This window comes from Centruroides vittatus, unplaced genomic scaffold, assembly GCF_030686945.1.
Source record: "Centruroides vittatus isolate TY-2023 unplaced genomic scaffold, ASM3068694v2 contig_1057, whole genome shotgun sequence".
Lineage (NCBI taxonomy): Eukaryota > Metazoa > Arthropoda > Arachnida > Scorpiones > Buthidae > Centruroides > Centruroides vittatus.
In genome coordinates, this window is record NW_027120684.1 from 51,317 (window position 1) to 66,379 (window position 15,063).

A 15,063-nucleotide genomic window follows, 5' to 3' on the forward strand; every position below is an offset into this window, starting at 1 on the left:
AATTTACGTGGGCTTACAGATCGATGCAGACGGCTATTTAGTTTAAGATTTTACGGTTTCTTATCGACGTAGAAAAAAGAATAAAGATTTTAAATTAGAATCAAAGATTACATTTGGCTCTCGGCAAATCTGTTTCGCTTCTTGACATATAATTCCTCGCTTATAATTAATCATTTCCGTAATTTTTTTCCAAATTTACAGCTTTAACGTTGGCAATAAATATATTGTATTACTTTATTTTTAATATACGAGTAAAGTGAAATCAAAATAAGACATTTTAAAACGATTTTTACCGACTTTTTATAATTACTTCCGAACCGAAAATTTAAATTTTTGACTTATAAACCAACCTTGGAGTAATATACGTATTTTTTTTTTCTTTTTCAACTTTTATTTTATAAATGTATATAGAAAAAATCAGTTATTATGATTTGAAAAGCGTGTCTTAACAATTATGACGTGTCTAATATACACCAATTAAAGAGAAGAAGGGAAAAAAATGATCAAAAGTAATGTTAATCGCTTCAGAGGTCAACAATACTTCTCGAGAAGTAACTGTTGAGAGAAATTCACGATGAATCGAGATTCGTGGAGAGGAAGCAAAGTAAGATTTTTATTTTTTCGTTTATAAAATATTAGGTTAATGTTACTTATGGTTCCAAGATGGCGGCTCGTCTGATTTCAGCAAGGAAACAGTGGAGACGCACGTTCTAACCTAACCTAACCTATTCTAATAATTTTGTTGGTAATAATTATGGTAATTTATTAGAATAGTTTAGGTTAGGTTAGAACAATGATTTCCACTGTTTCCCTTTTTCTATTTGCTGGAATCAGAGACGAGCCGCCATCTTGGAACCATAGGTAACATTAACCAAATATTAAAAATGTAATCACGTTCTGTGAATTTTAGGATTGGGAAAACGAAGGTTTACCCTTATCCACTGGAAGTGATCACGCCTGCAAACTTTATGATGCAGCAATTACGCAGGTATTTATTTATTGTTATAATAATATATATACTGCATATATTTTTGATATAGGATATCCACAATCAGGTGCATTTCTTATCCCTGTAATTGAATTTAATTATCTACAGTTTACTTTAATAGATAAGATGGAGTGATTTGATTGGAAACGGCATTGTACTTGTTACGCCCGATGTATAATAATATGGACTTTTCACGTATGTTGTAACAGATATATAGAAATGAAGTTCTAAGTATCTACGTGTTGATTGGATTATCTTATTTAAATTATTATCACAATCGTATAATTTTTCCATAATGGTTTACTGTAATTTGGAATGGCAATCCCAGACATTTACTGTAATTTGGAATGGCAATCCCAGACATTTACTTTAATTATGGATAAAAATATCCAGGATGTTGGGAACCCTTATGAAGATTCTTTAGAAATTAATAAAGTCTAGTGTTACAAAGACAGTATAATTCTTTTTTATAATACAAAATTTCTAATAAAAGTGCAGAATAAAACAGTCAATGTAAAACATTAAAATATAGATTACAGAAATAAGCATATTTAATCTATATATTCAGGAAAAATAAAAAGTTTGGGACTATTATGTAAATGATGAAAATGATTGTCCTTGTTTTAGATCTACTGCATTGTATTTTTCACTATTTAATACTTTCCTTAAAAATTTTATTTGATATTATATGGTCGTTAATGTCACTAAAAGAATATTTAAAATTTACTTTCAAATAAGTGTTTTTCTACTGGCATTTGCAGCCAACACTTTTCTGCTGAAAGAATATTGTTTATGATGGACAACATCCTTTCTAATGGAACTAATGTCCCTAGTAAACACATCATAATTGACAAACATTGTTTTTTGTGCCTCTATTTTTACTGCAATGGGCAACATTTCCAGACAGAAAAAATTATACTAAACTTTTGTAAACTTGGGCTAATGTGCTTAAAAATAATTTTTAAACACATTTTTAAGTATTATATATATTTCTTTATTACAAATAAAATTTTATTAGTTTCTTTGATTAATTACTTATATTAAATCTTTGTGACAAGTATTAAGTAATAAAATTAATGTTGCAACTATAAATAAATTTTTTTTCTTTGTTTCTTCACCACGTAAAATATCCTGGACTATTTTCATTTCCAGGCACAATTCCGGATGTTGCCTTGATTCCAGGACTATCCAGGCCAAACCTAGATATGGTAACCCTATATATATATAATGTAACCATCAATGAACAAAAATCAACAGTAAAAATAAATAAGTTCCTTACTTAATATATCTAGAAACTGAATATCAACATATCTAGCATTTCTTATTTTAATTAAATGCTAAAACATGCTACTGCAAAAATAATACTGGTTGAATTACTATTAACTAATAATACAACTTTACAAAATAATTTATAACCTTTCAAATTAAATTTAATATGAAAAACTTGATATATATTATTATTATTATTAAAATAAAAAATTTGAAAAAAAATTTTAAGTTTCGGTGTCTTTGTCAATTCCATTTCATTTCTTCCCAACTAGAAAACAATATATCTGTAATATATTTAGTCTGTATGTCATTAAATGATTTCTAGTCATTTTAGCAGTTCAAATCTATATTCATTTCCTTTATGCTCAATGTTATTCCTATAACTTCATCTGAACGTTCCTCTTCTTTTCTTCTATTTAATCTCAATATTCAGAATTATAAATCTTGTCACTTGGTCCAGATTTACAAGCACTTGTCCAAGGGCTCCACAAAAAGAAAATAATAATTTTTAATTTATAACATTTAGTTTTTTGCTAGAGGGGCCTCCGCGACTGCAAGTGGTCTAGAGCACCACATAAATAAATCCATTCCTTCATGTCATTCATTCTGTTTGGATACTTAGATTATTTTAGAGATGTCTTTATTGATATTCTTAGTGTTGCAACTTAAGAAATAAATGCAAATCCATTTAGTTGTTAAGTAGAATTCTGGTTGCTGTTTTATTCAATTTCCATATATAATGTCTCTTTAATGCAAAAACTTGTTTGGTAGACTATCTCATAGCTTTCTGGTTAGAAACAGATTTATTTTATAAATTGGACTACAAATGCATTTTGGGTTGGTTTTAAGTTCCCAACCCCTCTTCAGTGATATTATATTTCCATTTTTTAATACACTTAAAGTGAGTGGATATCAGTTTTCACAAGTGAAGACTGTATAAGCATTAATATAATATAACATAAGACAAAAGGTGTTATCCAGTAATTCTAATTTATTCGAACATAATTTATCTACCCACTGTAAGTGTATTGAAAAATGGAAATATAATATCACTGAAGAGTGGTTGGGAACTTAAAACAACCCGAAATGCATTTGTAGTCCAATTTATAAAATAAAGTAGAATTCTATTCTGTCTTCCATGTAGAATTCTTTGGATTCTGATAATGAGTATACAGAACATGATGAAAGCATTTGAACCATTTTATTTTTCTTTTTTCTGCTCCATTAAAGCATTTATTTTGATGATGAATAAAAGATATTTAATAATCTTCATCACTTTATTCTTGTTGTTGTTTGTAGAATTTGACATTTTTTTTCATGTCTGTCTTTATTAGTTATTCCTTTCTTGTCTACTTTTTACTGTCACTTATCAAATACCTATTTTGAAAATATTTTTGTATAAAAAACTAAATAAAATTATACAAAGTAGAATAATTTTCATTTTCTGTAAATGAAATTTGAGTAATATGTGAAAAGATTGTGTGTAGGATTTTACTGCTTATGTAAAAAGGAAACAGATAGTAATGTTATTTAAAATTTTTAAAGAATATTTTATTTTTATCACACTGTGTATTTAACATTAAAATAAATCTTTTCAAACTCATTTAGACAAATATTTTAAAATAGACTATAAGAGAGCTTAGTCTGTTAAAAAAAATTTTGTTTCTATAAAAAGGTGATTGAATTGTTTGTTCTTGAAGTAATTAGTATTTTTATGGTTTATAAAAACAGTAAGTTGCATCAATTTTAATAATTTTAATGCTGCAAAAATGTTTTTACATTACTTGTAAAAGTAATTAAAAGTAATTAACAAGGTTTTTGGCCAAAAGAGAGAAACGGGCTAGCACGGGCTCCGGACAATTTCAGAATTACATCAAGAAAGCAAGAGAATGGCTTCGGAGGAATGAAGTGGTTCTTATGAAGACTGATAAGACTAAGGATATTGTACTCATTAAACGGGATACGTATGCTCAGAAATTGCAGGAGTATATTACTAACACGGAATGCGTTATTGCTCCGGACAAGTTGTTAGAGAAGTTGCACAATAGAGTTAAGAAGTTTGCCATGTCTCCGTTAGCACGCCTTTTGCATTTGGACAATATCATTATGAAGGCACCAAGACCACCAAAGATCTTTGCGTTTGGCAAGATGCACAAACCAGGCTTTCAGATAAGACCTGTCGTGGAAAAGTGTAATGCACCCATGTTTGCACTAGAAAAGCAGCTTGTCAAATTTATTCATAATTAATAAATGTTTTCAAGTTTACAAGTTTTTTTTTAATCACTGTATTTAAAATACAGAGATAAAAAAACCATAAATTTTCACAAAAAAATAATGTGTGAATAATAAACCTGCTGCATCTGAGATTAATTGAGAATCTTGCAGTCAATACAAGGTTATTCAATTAGTAGTTCACTTGGATATGTCTTTCATTTATTATAGCATGTTGGCAATATAAAATGAAGAAAAAAATATATAGTATTGTGCTGGACATTACAAAAACATGATAACATCTCTAAAGGAAAATTTCTTTATTTTTAATAATACAGGTATACCTCGACTTACGTCCTTCTCGAGTTACGTCATTCCTGATTTTACGTCGTTTGTCAAAAAAGTATATGGAAAAATAAAAATCAAGTTTAAGTCAGTTTATTTGACTTTAAATCCGTCCGCCATAAACATTGAAGTCGTAATATCACTAGAAAAGCGTTGAAAGCACATAAAATCATATTAAAATATGTACATTTACAGTAAATGTTAATACAATCATCATAAATCCTAGGGAACGAACCATGAAAACATCTGTGTTTCTGTGTTGTCGTCTTATTTAGCGGTCTTTAAGTGCTTATTATTGGTGTTTCCTCCATTATTGGCGTTTAGTTACGACATAAGTCAAAACTACGATTTACGTCGTAACTACACAAGTAAATTCGAGTTACGTCGCCTCTCCTGGAACCAATTACCGACGTAAGTCGAGGTATACCTGTATTTTACTAGCAAATATTTATACTTAATATTATTATTAGAGGATGACTTTCAAATAAGTTTAATGGAGAAATTAAAAGTTTTTAATTATTTCAAACAAATAAACGAACCATTGATAAAAATCAGTGTGGTTAGGCAAGATTTATAATTAAATTATTTCAATTTAATGGTTAATTTATTTTTAATTCAGAGCCATGTATTGTACTAAGCACAACAGAATTTCTCATAAATCATTTAGTCAAAAAAATTGAATAATAAAGTTTAGTTCCTTATTATTAATATTTTCTTTAAATTTATTGAAAAATTGATACAGTACTCTTATTACTACTTTATAAAATTTTAGTTTATAGCATACCAATTTAGTTGCTTAAGTTGTAAGTTTTTTAATCTTAATTTTAAATACTGTATCTTATTTTTATTGTTATTTAATTATACACAAAATTATGGTTTATTTTAAAAGTTTTACATAAAATTATTAGTATACTGGCTGGTACGAGGATAGTCTTTTCGGTGGATTACAGAAGACAATTGAAAGTATAAAAGCAACAGACCCAAATTTTGGTGAGTCAAGGAACTATAATTAATTAAATTTACATTATATTTTGTTCATTCATTGATGGAGAGAGAATTATTTACAATACTACAAATATTTTCTCTGTATTCTCATGTAGTTATGGGTCATGTATTGTCTGTGGGCTTGGATTTGATTGGAACTGGTCGTTCAAAAAGATTAGACAAATTATTCCAGAAAGAAATAGATGATTTATGCTCCCTTTCTCAATCGCAAAAGTTTCTCACAAATAGAGAAAAACAACATGTAGAAGCTGTTAAACTATGGTCTGAAGGGTAAGTTATATCTTTCAGATATATATTGTTATATATTTCATTTTTATATTAAAATTTATCAATTTAGACTATTAGATGAAGCTATTATTGTTTGGGAAGATATATTATTACATCACCCAGAAGATATTTTAGCTTTAAAATTAGCTTCATGATACATATTTTTATCAAGGAAAATCTACACAGATGAGAGATTCAGTTGCTAGAGTTATGCCTTATTGGAAGATTCATAATCCTCTTCACAGGTAGAATATACAAGTAATATTGAAGATATATGTAACAAATTTGTATTTTTTATACTTTTTATGCTTTATAATTTTAGTTATTTATATGGAATGTATGCATTTGGTTTAGAAGAAACCAATCTATATCGAAAAGCAGAAACAATGGCAATAACAGTTAAGTGTGAACAAATTATATTAAAAAATTGTTTTAATATTTTCATCTTATAATAATAATGTTATTACTATTAGGGTTTAGAAATGAATTCCAAAGATGCGTGGGCAACTCATGCTTTGGCCCACGTTTATGAAATGGAAGGAAGAGTTACAGATGGTATCAATTTATTTAGTTCTACTGAATCAGATTGGGTGGTAAGAAACTATATTAATAAATGAAATATTTTTTAGTTTTGGAAAATAAAATATTTAGTTTTTTGTTAATAAAATAATAAACTAAATATATATGAATTCTATAGAAAAAACAAAATGTATATTTGTAAATTTGAGAACTTAAATTTTTTATGTAAATATTTTGAATATTGATAAAATATATCAGAATTATATATAATTTATCTTTCCATTTATTGGATATTTAATAATGTTGTTAACAATGTATAAATGACTAATAGATTTTTTCATTAGATACAGATATGTGTATAGTAAGTAGATTATAATTAAAATATAGATAAATGGAAATTTTTATAATTTCTTTTTCATATTGTCATTAATTCCTTTGTATCCTCAATGTACTATAAAATTCCCTGAATATAGATGTATGCTGATTTAAATAAGCTATCTAGTCATATTTTCACACTTCTTTTTGCTTTATTTATCCATTAAAGTAAGTTCTTTTATAGCAAGAAACAATACTTTTTCACAAGACTGTAGAAGACTTCCACTTTTATGATTTGCCTGTATTTTCTATTATTTAAAGTGGGCATTTCATACAATCATGTCATATATTTTGTTGGCATTTCATATTGATCAAACTATATTATCCAGGAACACACTTTCTATATATTATATTAAGGATTAGTTGCAAAAGTTGATCATTTAATCTAAAGAATAAGCTATGCTCATTGAATGATTTATTTTGACTTGGAAGATATCTATTAGCTAGTTAGCCAAATAATTCTTACTGTGCAGTCATGTTACCAAGAACAATGAAAAATGATTATATGAGTGGGTGGACAGATTTTTGAGTGTCATGAAAAATATGTATTAGTAGATTTTATATATACTATCTACAATATGTTAACATATATACTTAATTGTGGGAATTGATTATTTATTATGTTATATAAAGATTTACTTAACATTTAGAATTAACACAAAACTGTAGTTGAATTTAAAATTGCTATACAATATTATAAGATTTGATCTTTGTCAAAAATTTACTGTAACTATTAGAATAAACTTCGTTTAAATAGTCTAAATAACGACTATCCAGATCAGAATCAGAGCTGATGTTGTTTCTTTGCTAATCTACAGAATATATTTTGAGCACTCAAAATTAGCTAGTTAACGTAGCTGGCAGTTTACTGATGAAATACAAGATTAAAGTGCATTTATTGAGATTCAAATTTGTGCAATTAGCCCTAAATCTGCACAGTATATGACATGTGAAATAAGTTTTCCAGGAATCAATACAGTTGTAAGATTGAAAGATTCATTATTATATTTTAACAATTATAAATTTGTTTTCTGTGATATTATTAATTTAAAGTTAAAATTTGTAGTGCAGCATTTTAGATACTCTTTCATTGTCATTAATATTAGCAAACTGTTTTGCTACTATTCAAAGGTGTCGCCTGGGGGGCAGGAGGGGCAGCTATCCTTTCCTGGAAATTTGAAAAAATTATTTAAATGCTAAGTTTTAATTACAAGAAACCTTAGAAGATTATTTTAAGTTAAAAAAAATGTTTTAATTAAGATATTTCTTTTCTGGTACATAGTAAATGATTAAAATTTATGAATCATTTTTATTTTACTTACATACAATTCATATTCTCTATCAATTTATATCATCTTGCCCCTCCCCCCCGGCCCATTGGCTGGCATCATCCTTGCTACTGTTAATGTTATTAAAAATTTTACTGCTATAGTTTATACATTTAATATTATTATAGTTTTTGAAGTGTACTAAACATGTAAATTGTATTATATTGATTTTAGCATTTTTATATTATTTTTACAAAATTATCCTTTAAATAATTGTATTTTATCTTTAAAATTATTTATTTAGTCTTGTGGAATGTTGGCCACTCACAATTTTTGGCATTGGTGTCTTTGTTATATTGAAAAAGTAAGAGTTTATTATTCAATATTATTTCTTAGATGAAAGTATTAATCCTGTATTTTTTAAAGGGTGAATATGAGGCAGCTTTTGATATATTTGATCGAGAAATGAGCAAAAGAATGCAATCAGGAGCCATGCTAGATATTGTTGATGTCACATCACTTTTATATCGATTGGAACTTGAAGGTAATTTATTAAGATATTTAACTGTTCTAAGTCATTAACCGGAATATAAATACAATCATAACACAGAATATATGCTTGATTAGATCTAATTTATGTTTAGTCATGTCTACTCATGAATTGTTTTTGTTATGTTATGTTTGTGGTTCTTTATGTAAAGTTTTTAATAAATTTTTAAATAAAAAAAAATTAAAACAGTTAATATTAAAAAGTGGGGTGTTTTTGAACAATATTAATATACAGGATATTTTTCAGTGATTTTGTGGATTTGTTTTTATATCTAGAGAAATTCATACTCATAAAATAACTTTTTAATGTTGTTAAATTTTATTGTTGTTTAAATTGAAATGCTTGAATGTTTGCAGTAATTATTTCATTTAATTTAACTGTATTCATAAATTTATTTTAAAGGTTTTCATGGATGCAGTCATAATAATTAGAATAGTTCAAGAAGATTTAAAACTAAAAAGATTGCTAATAATCAGAATGATAAAATTTTATGAGGAGTTTATAAGTAAATTTTATTTTTATATACCATATAAGGGACTATGCTTTATTTACATTAAACATAGAAGAAAAAAATTATTATTTAATATTTGATATTTTGTTTACTTTAGCAAAATTTTGCATTTTACTTTAAAGTAAATCTGTTATTCAATTGGAGGATTTCTACAGCTTTTTTTTGTATTATAATTAATATACATATTTTTATATTTTTTTCCGGTTTAAGAATTGGGTAAAACCCTCATACAACAAGAAATGTAAAAAACTATTAAAAGCGAACTTTATCTAATTTGAAAATAGGGAAATTCCTGTACAAAAGTTTAATAAATGTGATAAAGGTTTTAAGTGTAAAGGATACTTCATTTGACATTTTTCACTCGAGCACATACGTACTATCAGACTTACCTGCATAATTTTTGTGAACTATTAGTACTTAAGTACAGTATGTAAATTTCTTCCCTGTCTTCTGTCGATACACATGGTCCTTCTCGAAACTTGTTTCAGTGTTGCCAGATCCTGATGCTTCTGCTTTTGATGTTGCCAGATGTTTTTTCCCTTATTCCATACTTGCTTTATTCAGTCACCGGTTTTTAGCCATTGAACTGCGCCTCTGACCGTTGGGACAATCCACACCTTTACAAGTATACTTTAAGACTTGAATTGTGTCTCATTTTTGGCTATGTAGATTAAAAATTTTCAGTTAATAGTGCTTAGCAATGATGAAGAAAATATTGTTTAATTTATATTAATATGTATCACTTCTTAAGAAAATTTTAATAAAGATATTTATCTTATTTATGAAAGTATAATAGCATGTTTTTTAATTTTTGGAACCTAACCCCCCCCTTTTCGTACTAGTTCTTTGTTTCGTATAACACGGATTTGCATAACATGGCAATTTTTTGGAACATAACTCCCGTGTTATACGGGGGTTACCTGTACTTCAATTGAATTGCCAAGGGATATGATATAAAACTGAAGAACTCAAGAACTTAATACAGACTAGGGTTTCTCTAATGGGATCCCTGCTGTTTTTTAACCTGGAAAATTATTCTCATTCCAAGAAATTCCACAAAGTTTTTAAAAGTTCACTTTTTTTCTTATTTTGGGTTAAGGTTGATGAAGATTAAGGTTAAATTTTTCAAATAGAAATTATAATTAACTCATAAACTGTCAGAATACATTTGTATTTATTAATTTTAAGCCTGCTTATTAGTTTTTTAAATTTTTGTTTGTTATGGCATGTCACAGATTGTCAATAATCAATATTTAGCCTATTTGTGGCAGGACTCTGAAAATTCTGTACTTGTCAGAACCTGTAATATCTTGAATAATTGCACTGATGCTGTCTTAATCATGCACAGTAGCTTCAATAACTTCATTATGCCAGCTTGTGCAAATTGGACAAGGATACAAACAAGTATGAAGTACGAAGTTTCTTCATAAACCTGATTATTAAAGCCAAAAGAAGTGCCAAATTATTAGGCTATAAGCTTGATGCTACTATTAAAGCAGACGAGGTAGACAAATCAAGAATACTAGAAAGCAAAATAAGTACTGCAACGCATCTGAAAAACAAACTAGAAATCTACAGGTGAAAAAACACATAACATCTGTCTTTTCTTAAATGCATTAAAGATGATTATACCCACATCAATTGAATTGGAAAGGGCATTCTGTATAGCAGGACTTTTTCATTACTAAAATAAGAACCAGATTGAGTAATTGGAGTATTTGGCCACCTTTGCTTTTTAAAATCTTATTATAAAAGTTTACAATATTATTTTGTATTATGTTTTATTTACAAAACGAAAATTATCTTCTAAGTTAGAAGTTTGATCTAAGTTCATTTTTATCTTTAAATTTTCAACTAAATTTGAAGGCATTTTTCTTAAAGCAGTTTCCAACAAACTTAATAAATTTTTTCTATTTGTGAAAATTTCTACATAATTCAAATGTAATTTGGATTGGGATGCTTAATAATGCTGTGTAAAATTTTACACAGCATTATTATTATTATTTTGGAAGTTGTAGGACATATAATCATTTTTCATTTTTTAAGTAATTTAATATCATTCAATTTCAAGATTTATTTTATATCTTAAAAATAATTAATTATTTCCTGGGATCCTGGGAAACAGATCACTTTTTTCTTGAAATCCTGGGACAAGCAAAGGACTGGGAAATGAGAAACCCTAATACAGACTTATGGTCCATTTTGCATGTGCCTACAAGAAACAAAGGCTAAAACAATCAACAACCATAAATTCACCATACAAAATGTTTGAGGCAAGATTGCATATCTGGTCTCACAAAAAGTGCTAATAATAGAAATTCCTGTGACCACATTGCTCCAGGATGTGGCAGTCCAAATTCATCATCTGGTATTAGTAATAGTGGGTAATATCTTTCTCCCTCCAAGGGACTCAATAAAACAAAATGAGTTATGAGATTCCAAGTCAACTTCAAAACCTTGGATAATAATGGGAGAGTTTAAGCTGGGATAAAAACTGGAGAGGACAAGCTGATCTCAGAGGACCAATTATTGAAACTCTTCTGGACAGACATTCTCCATCTGTACAACACAGGCACCCGTATTTATTTTCACTACACAAACTATGCCTATTCAGCTATAGACCTTACTATCAGCACACCAGAGACTTTTGCAAATTGGAAGTGGACAGTCCTTCCAAATCTCAAAGACAGTGATTACAGCACCAACCATCAGAAAACAGATCCTAGATGGATTATTCAAAGAGCCTGTTGGCAAGAATTTACCAAGCTTGTTAACTTCATAATAACTACAGACAGATGCCAATCAACACACCAAGAAATACAGAATGCCTCAGAGACAATTTTACAGGCAGCCCCATGTCAAACAGAAACTGTACTCCATAACTAGAAATCATGGTGGAATCTGGAATGCATAACAAATTGATGAGCTCAATACTTCAGAGCTTGCACAAGTTCAAGTGCCACCCAACAGAAGAGAACTATATCAGATTTAAGAAGGTGAAAGCAAATGCCAGAAAAGTAAAAAAGAATTCTGGATATAATTTATAACATCATTAGGAAGAACAACAAATCAAAGAAAGTTGTGGAAAGGCATTCAAACCATAAGAGGAAACTCCTCTACCCCACAGATCTCAATTTTGACAGAACACAACAATACTATAACAGACAAACAAGCAATAGCAAACTGCGTAAAGCATTTGCATACAACTCAAGCACAACCTAAGCCCAATCACTTCAGATTATGAAAGGGATGCTAAACAAATTCCAGTAACTCATAACACTCAATTCACAATATATGAATTACAACATGCTTTACAGCAAACCGAGAATGTAGTGGTTGGTTGAGATCAAATCCACTATGCCATGTCCTGAAACTTACCATCAACAGCACAACTATCACTACTAGCTATATTTAACATGAAATATTTTTGAAATGTGTTTATTTTATTGTAAATAGATATTCAAAAAAGGCATTTTTAGTGAATATAATAAAAAGTTATTTAAAACAGGACTGAACTAAAAACTATAATGAAAGTATTTCATGTGACATATCGATATTTTAATAATACAATTATAAAAAATTTCTCATTTTATTAATGGTAATGTTAAATATTATAAATAGGATGTAACGTAAAAGATCGTTGGAACGAAGTTCATAATATATGTGCTCCTCATATTGAAGATCATATTTTAGCCTTCAATGATATCCATCTTTTAATGTCTTGTCTGGGAGGAAAGCAGGAAGAAAGCCTACAAAAGCTTTTGGGTACTATGGAATTAGGAAGGTGCTTCATTTTATTAATTTAAGTTAATAAAATATATTATGAGAATGTTTTGTAACTACATTGATCATTTATACTCAATTAATATATTTTTAGGAGCAATAAATTTTACAATAACACTTGGAATATACAAGAGAAATTATGCAAGGCTTTTGTTGCATATGATAATGGAGATTATGAAACAACCGTTAATCTATTGTATCCAATAAGATATGAAATCTTCAAAATTGGTGGAAGTCATGCACAGGTACAGTATATTTTACATTATTATTTTAACATAATTTCACAAATGATTTCCTTAAATTTTTCATTATTTAGCGAGATGTATTTAACTTGTTATTGATTTCTGCTGCAATTAAATCACTTTTAACTGCTCATCATAAAATTGCAAGGTACCATTCAGTTATAAAAATTTTTTTTAATATTACAATAAACGTATTCTTTTAACTTTAAATATTATTTTTCCTATAGAAATTTATTAATTGAGCGAAAGGCATCGAAAGAAAACTCCCCAATGACGGAACGTCTTATTGCAAAAGCACTGGCTTGTCATGCTGATTAGCCCTATATTGTTATGGTCTTTTCTCTGCAATTTTTATATATTGTTATAATAGTATATTAAGGAATTGTTTTTCTTATAAGAAATATTAAATTCTATTTTTATATAATTATATAAGAAATTTGTTAAATAAAATTTAAATGGGTGTTTATTAAAATGTTACAAAGGGAAATTGTTTATATTTATATATTGAAAACTTTTTAAGGAAAATGAGAATATATTGATAAATTTATAGGTGCTCAATTAATGAGATTAATGATATATTCGAGTATGTATTGTGATTACTATTGTTAAAAAATAAATATTTTAAAAGTTTGCTTATTCTGTTTTAATGCTAAATTCCTTATTATAATAATGATTTTATTTTATGGATTTAGATAATGAAGTGATGTATTTTGTATTATAAATAGAGAAAATTATTAATAATATAAAAAGGGCAATGTTCTGAAGATGTCAGCAACATATTACTGATTTCTTTCTGCACTATTAGAATTAAGAACAATGTTCATTATCATTTGTTTGTCGTTGGTAATTGGTAACCTTTGAATTATTTATTATAATGAAGCAAGGATATAAGTAAAGATGTAAAATTGAGATCCGATTATTTGACTATTGACGTGACCAAATATACATAGCGTATTGCTTTAGTGATAATTATCTGTGTAAAAAATTAAAAACGATTTGCGTAACTTCCCCGGATGCTATGAGATTTTATTTAAAAAATACCTATTTATTTACTATGATTAACAATATAAATGGTGGCGCCATCTGTTATGAGATTATGTTCTTACAACTTCCTATAATTATTAGAAAATGAGAAAACACGTAATCTTGAGGATAGAGATGAGTTTTATATTATATTTAAAAAAAAAAAAAAAAACGTCACGACAGTGTAAGGCAAAAAGTGCATATGCGTGGACAGATTGTTGCGTGCTGAATTATAGTAGCTACTGTACACTATTTCCGGATTAATTGCTATTTGTTTAGACTCGAGTGAGCGGGAATTATCATGTGAGAGGAATCAAGCTTTCTGGATCTTCTCCCTTTTTTGTGGAGAACAAGGGTCCTGCAGGTTCAAATTTCCAATATCCTTTCGGAGGTTGATGGCCTTGGGAAGTTGTTAGTCGAGGTAGGGTCAGTGATGCTGGGTATCCTTTTTCCAAGGAGGGATGCGCACAATAGAAATGGCAGGTCGAGAAACTCCCCGTATCAGTGGCGTGCTGTCATTGGAAGCCATGGAAGCGCCGATTCCACCTTCCAATGACCTTCCCTTGTATTTTATAAAATATAAATTTTCATACTTTAACGTACTTTGAATTAATTAAAATGAATACAGTCAAACCTGTTTTTATGCGCTCTTTTTATGTGCGATTTTTTTTGTAATGCGAATTTTAATTTGTGCGGTATAGTTGGCG

The 15,063-nt window shown here is 28.2% G+C and overlaps 2 protein-coding genes across 2 annotated transcripts in view; one reads left to right on the forward strand and one right to left on the reverse strand.

Annotated features, from left to right (window-relative positions):
• LOC136972469 (33 kDa inner dynein arm light chain, axonemal-like) overlaps positions 1-15,063 on the reverse strand; it is a 138,219-nt gene that overhangs the window by 15,751 nt on the left and 107,405 nt on the right. The window lies entirely within an intron of this gene.
• On the forward strand, positions 516-13,934 carry LOC136972372 (tetratricopeptide repeat protein 38-like). The gene is given in 14 exon segments (XM_067266942.1): positions 516-604; positions 911-988; positions 5,722-5,803; positions 5,914-6,088; positions 6,156-6,234; positions 6,236-6,330; positions 6,408-6,483; positions 6,559-6,678; positions 8,552-8,611; positions 8,674-8,791; positions 12,930-13,092; positions 13,186-13,336; positions 13,408-13,481; positions 13,561-13,934. Coding segments are annotated over 14 exon segments (1,392 nt in total). The 5' UTR covers positions 516-574; the 3' UTR covers positions 13,652-13,934.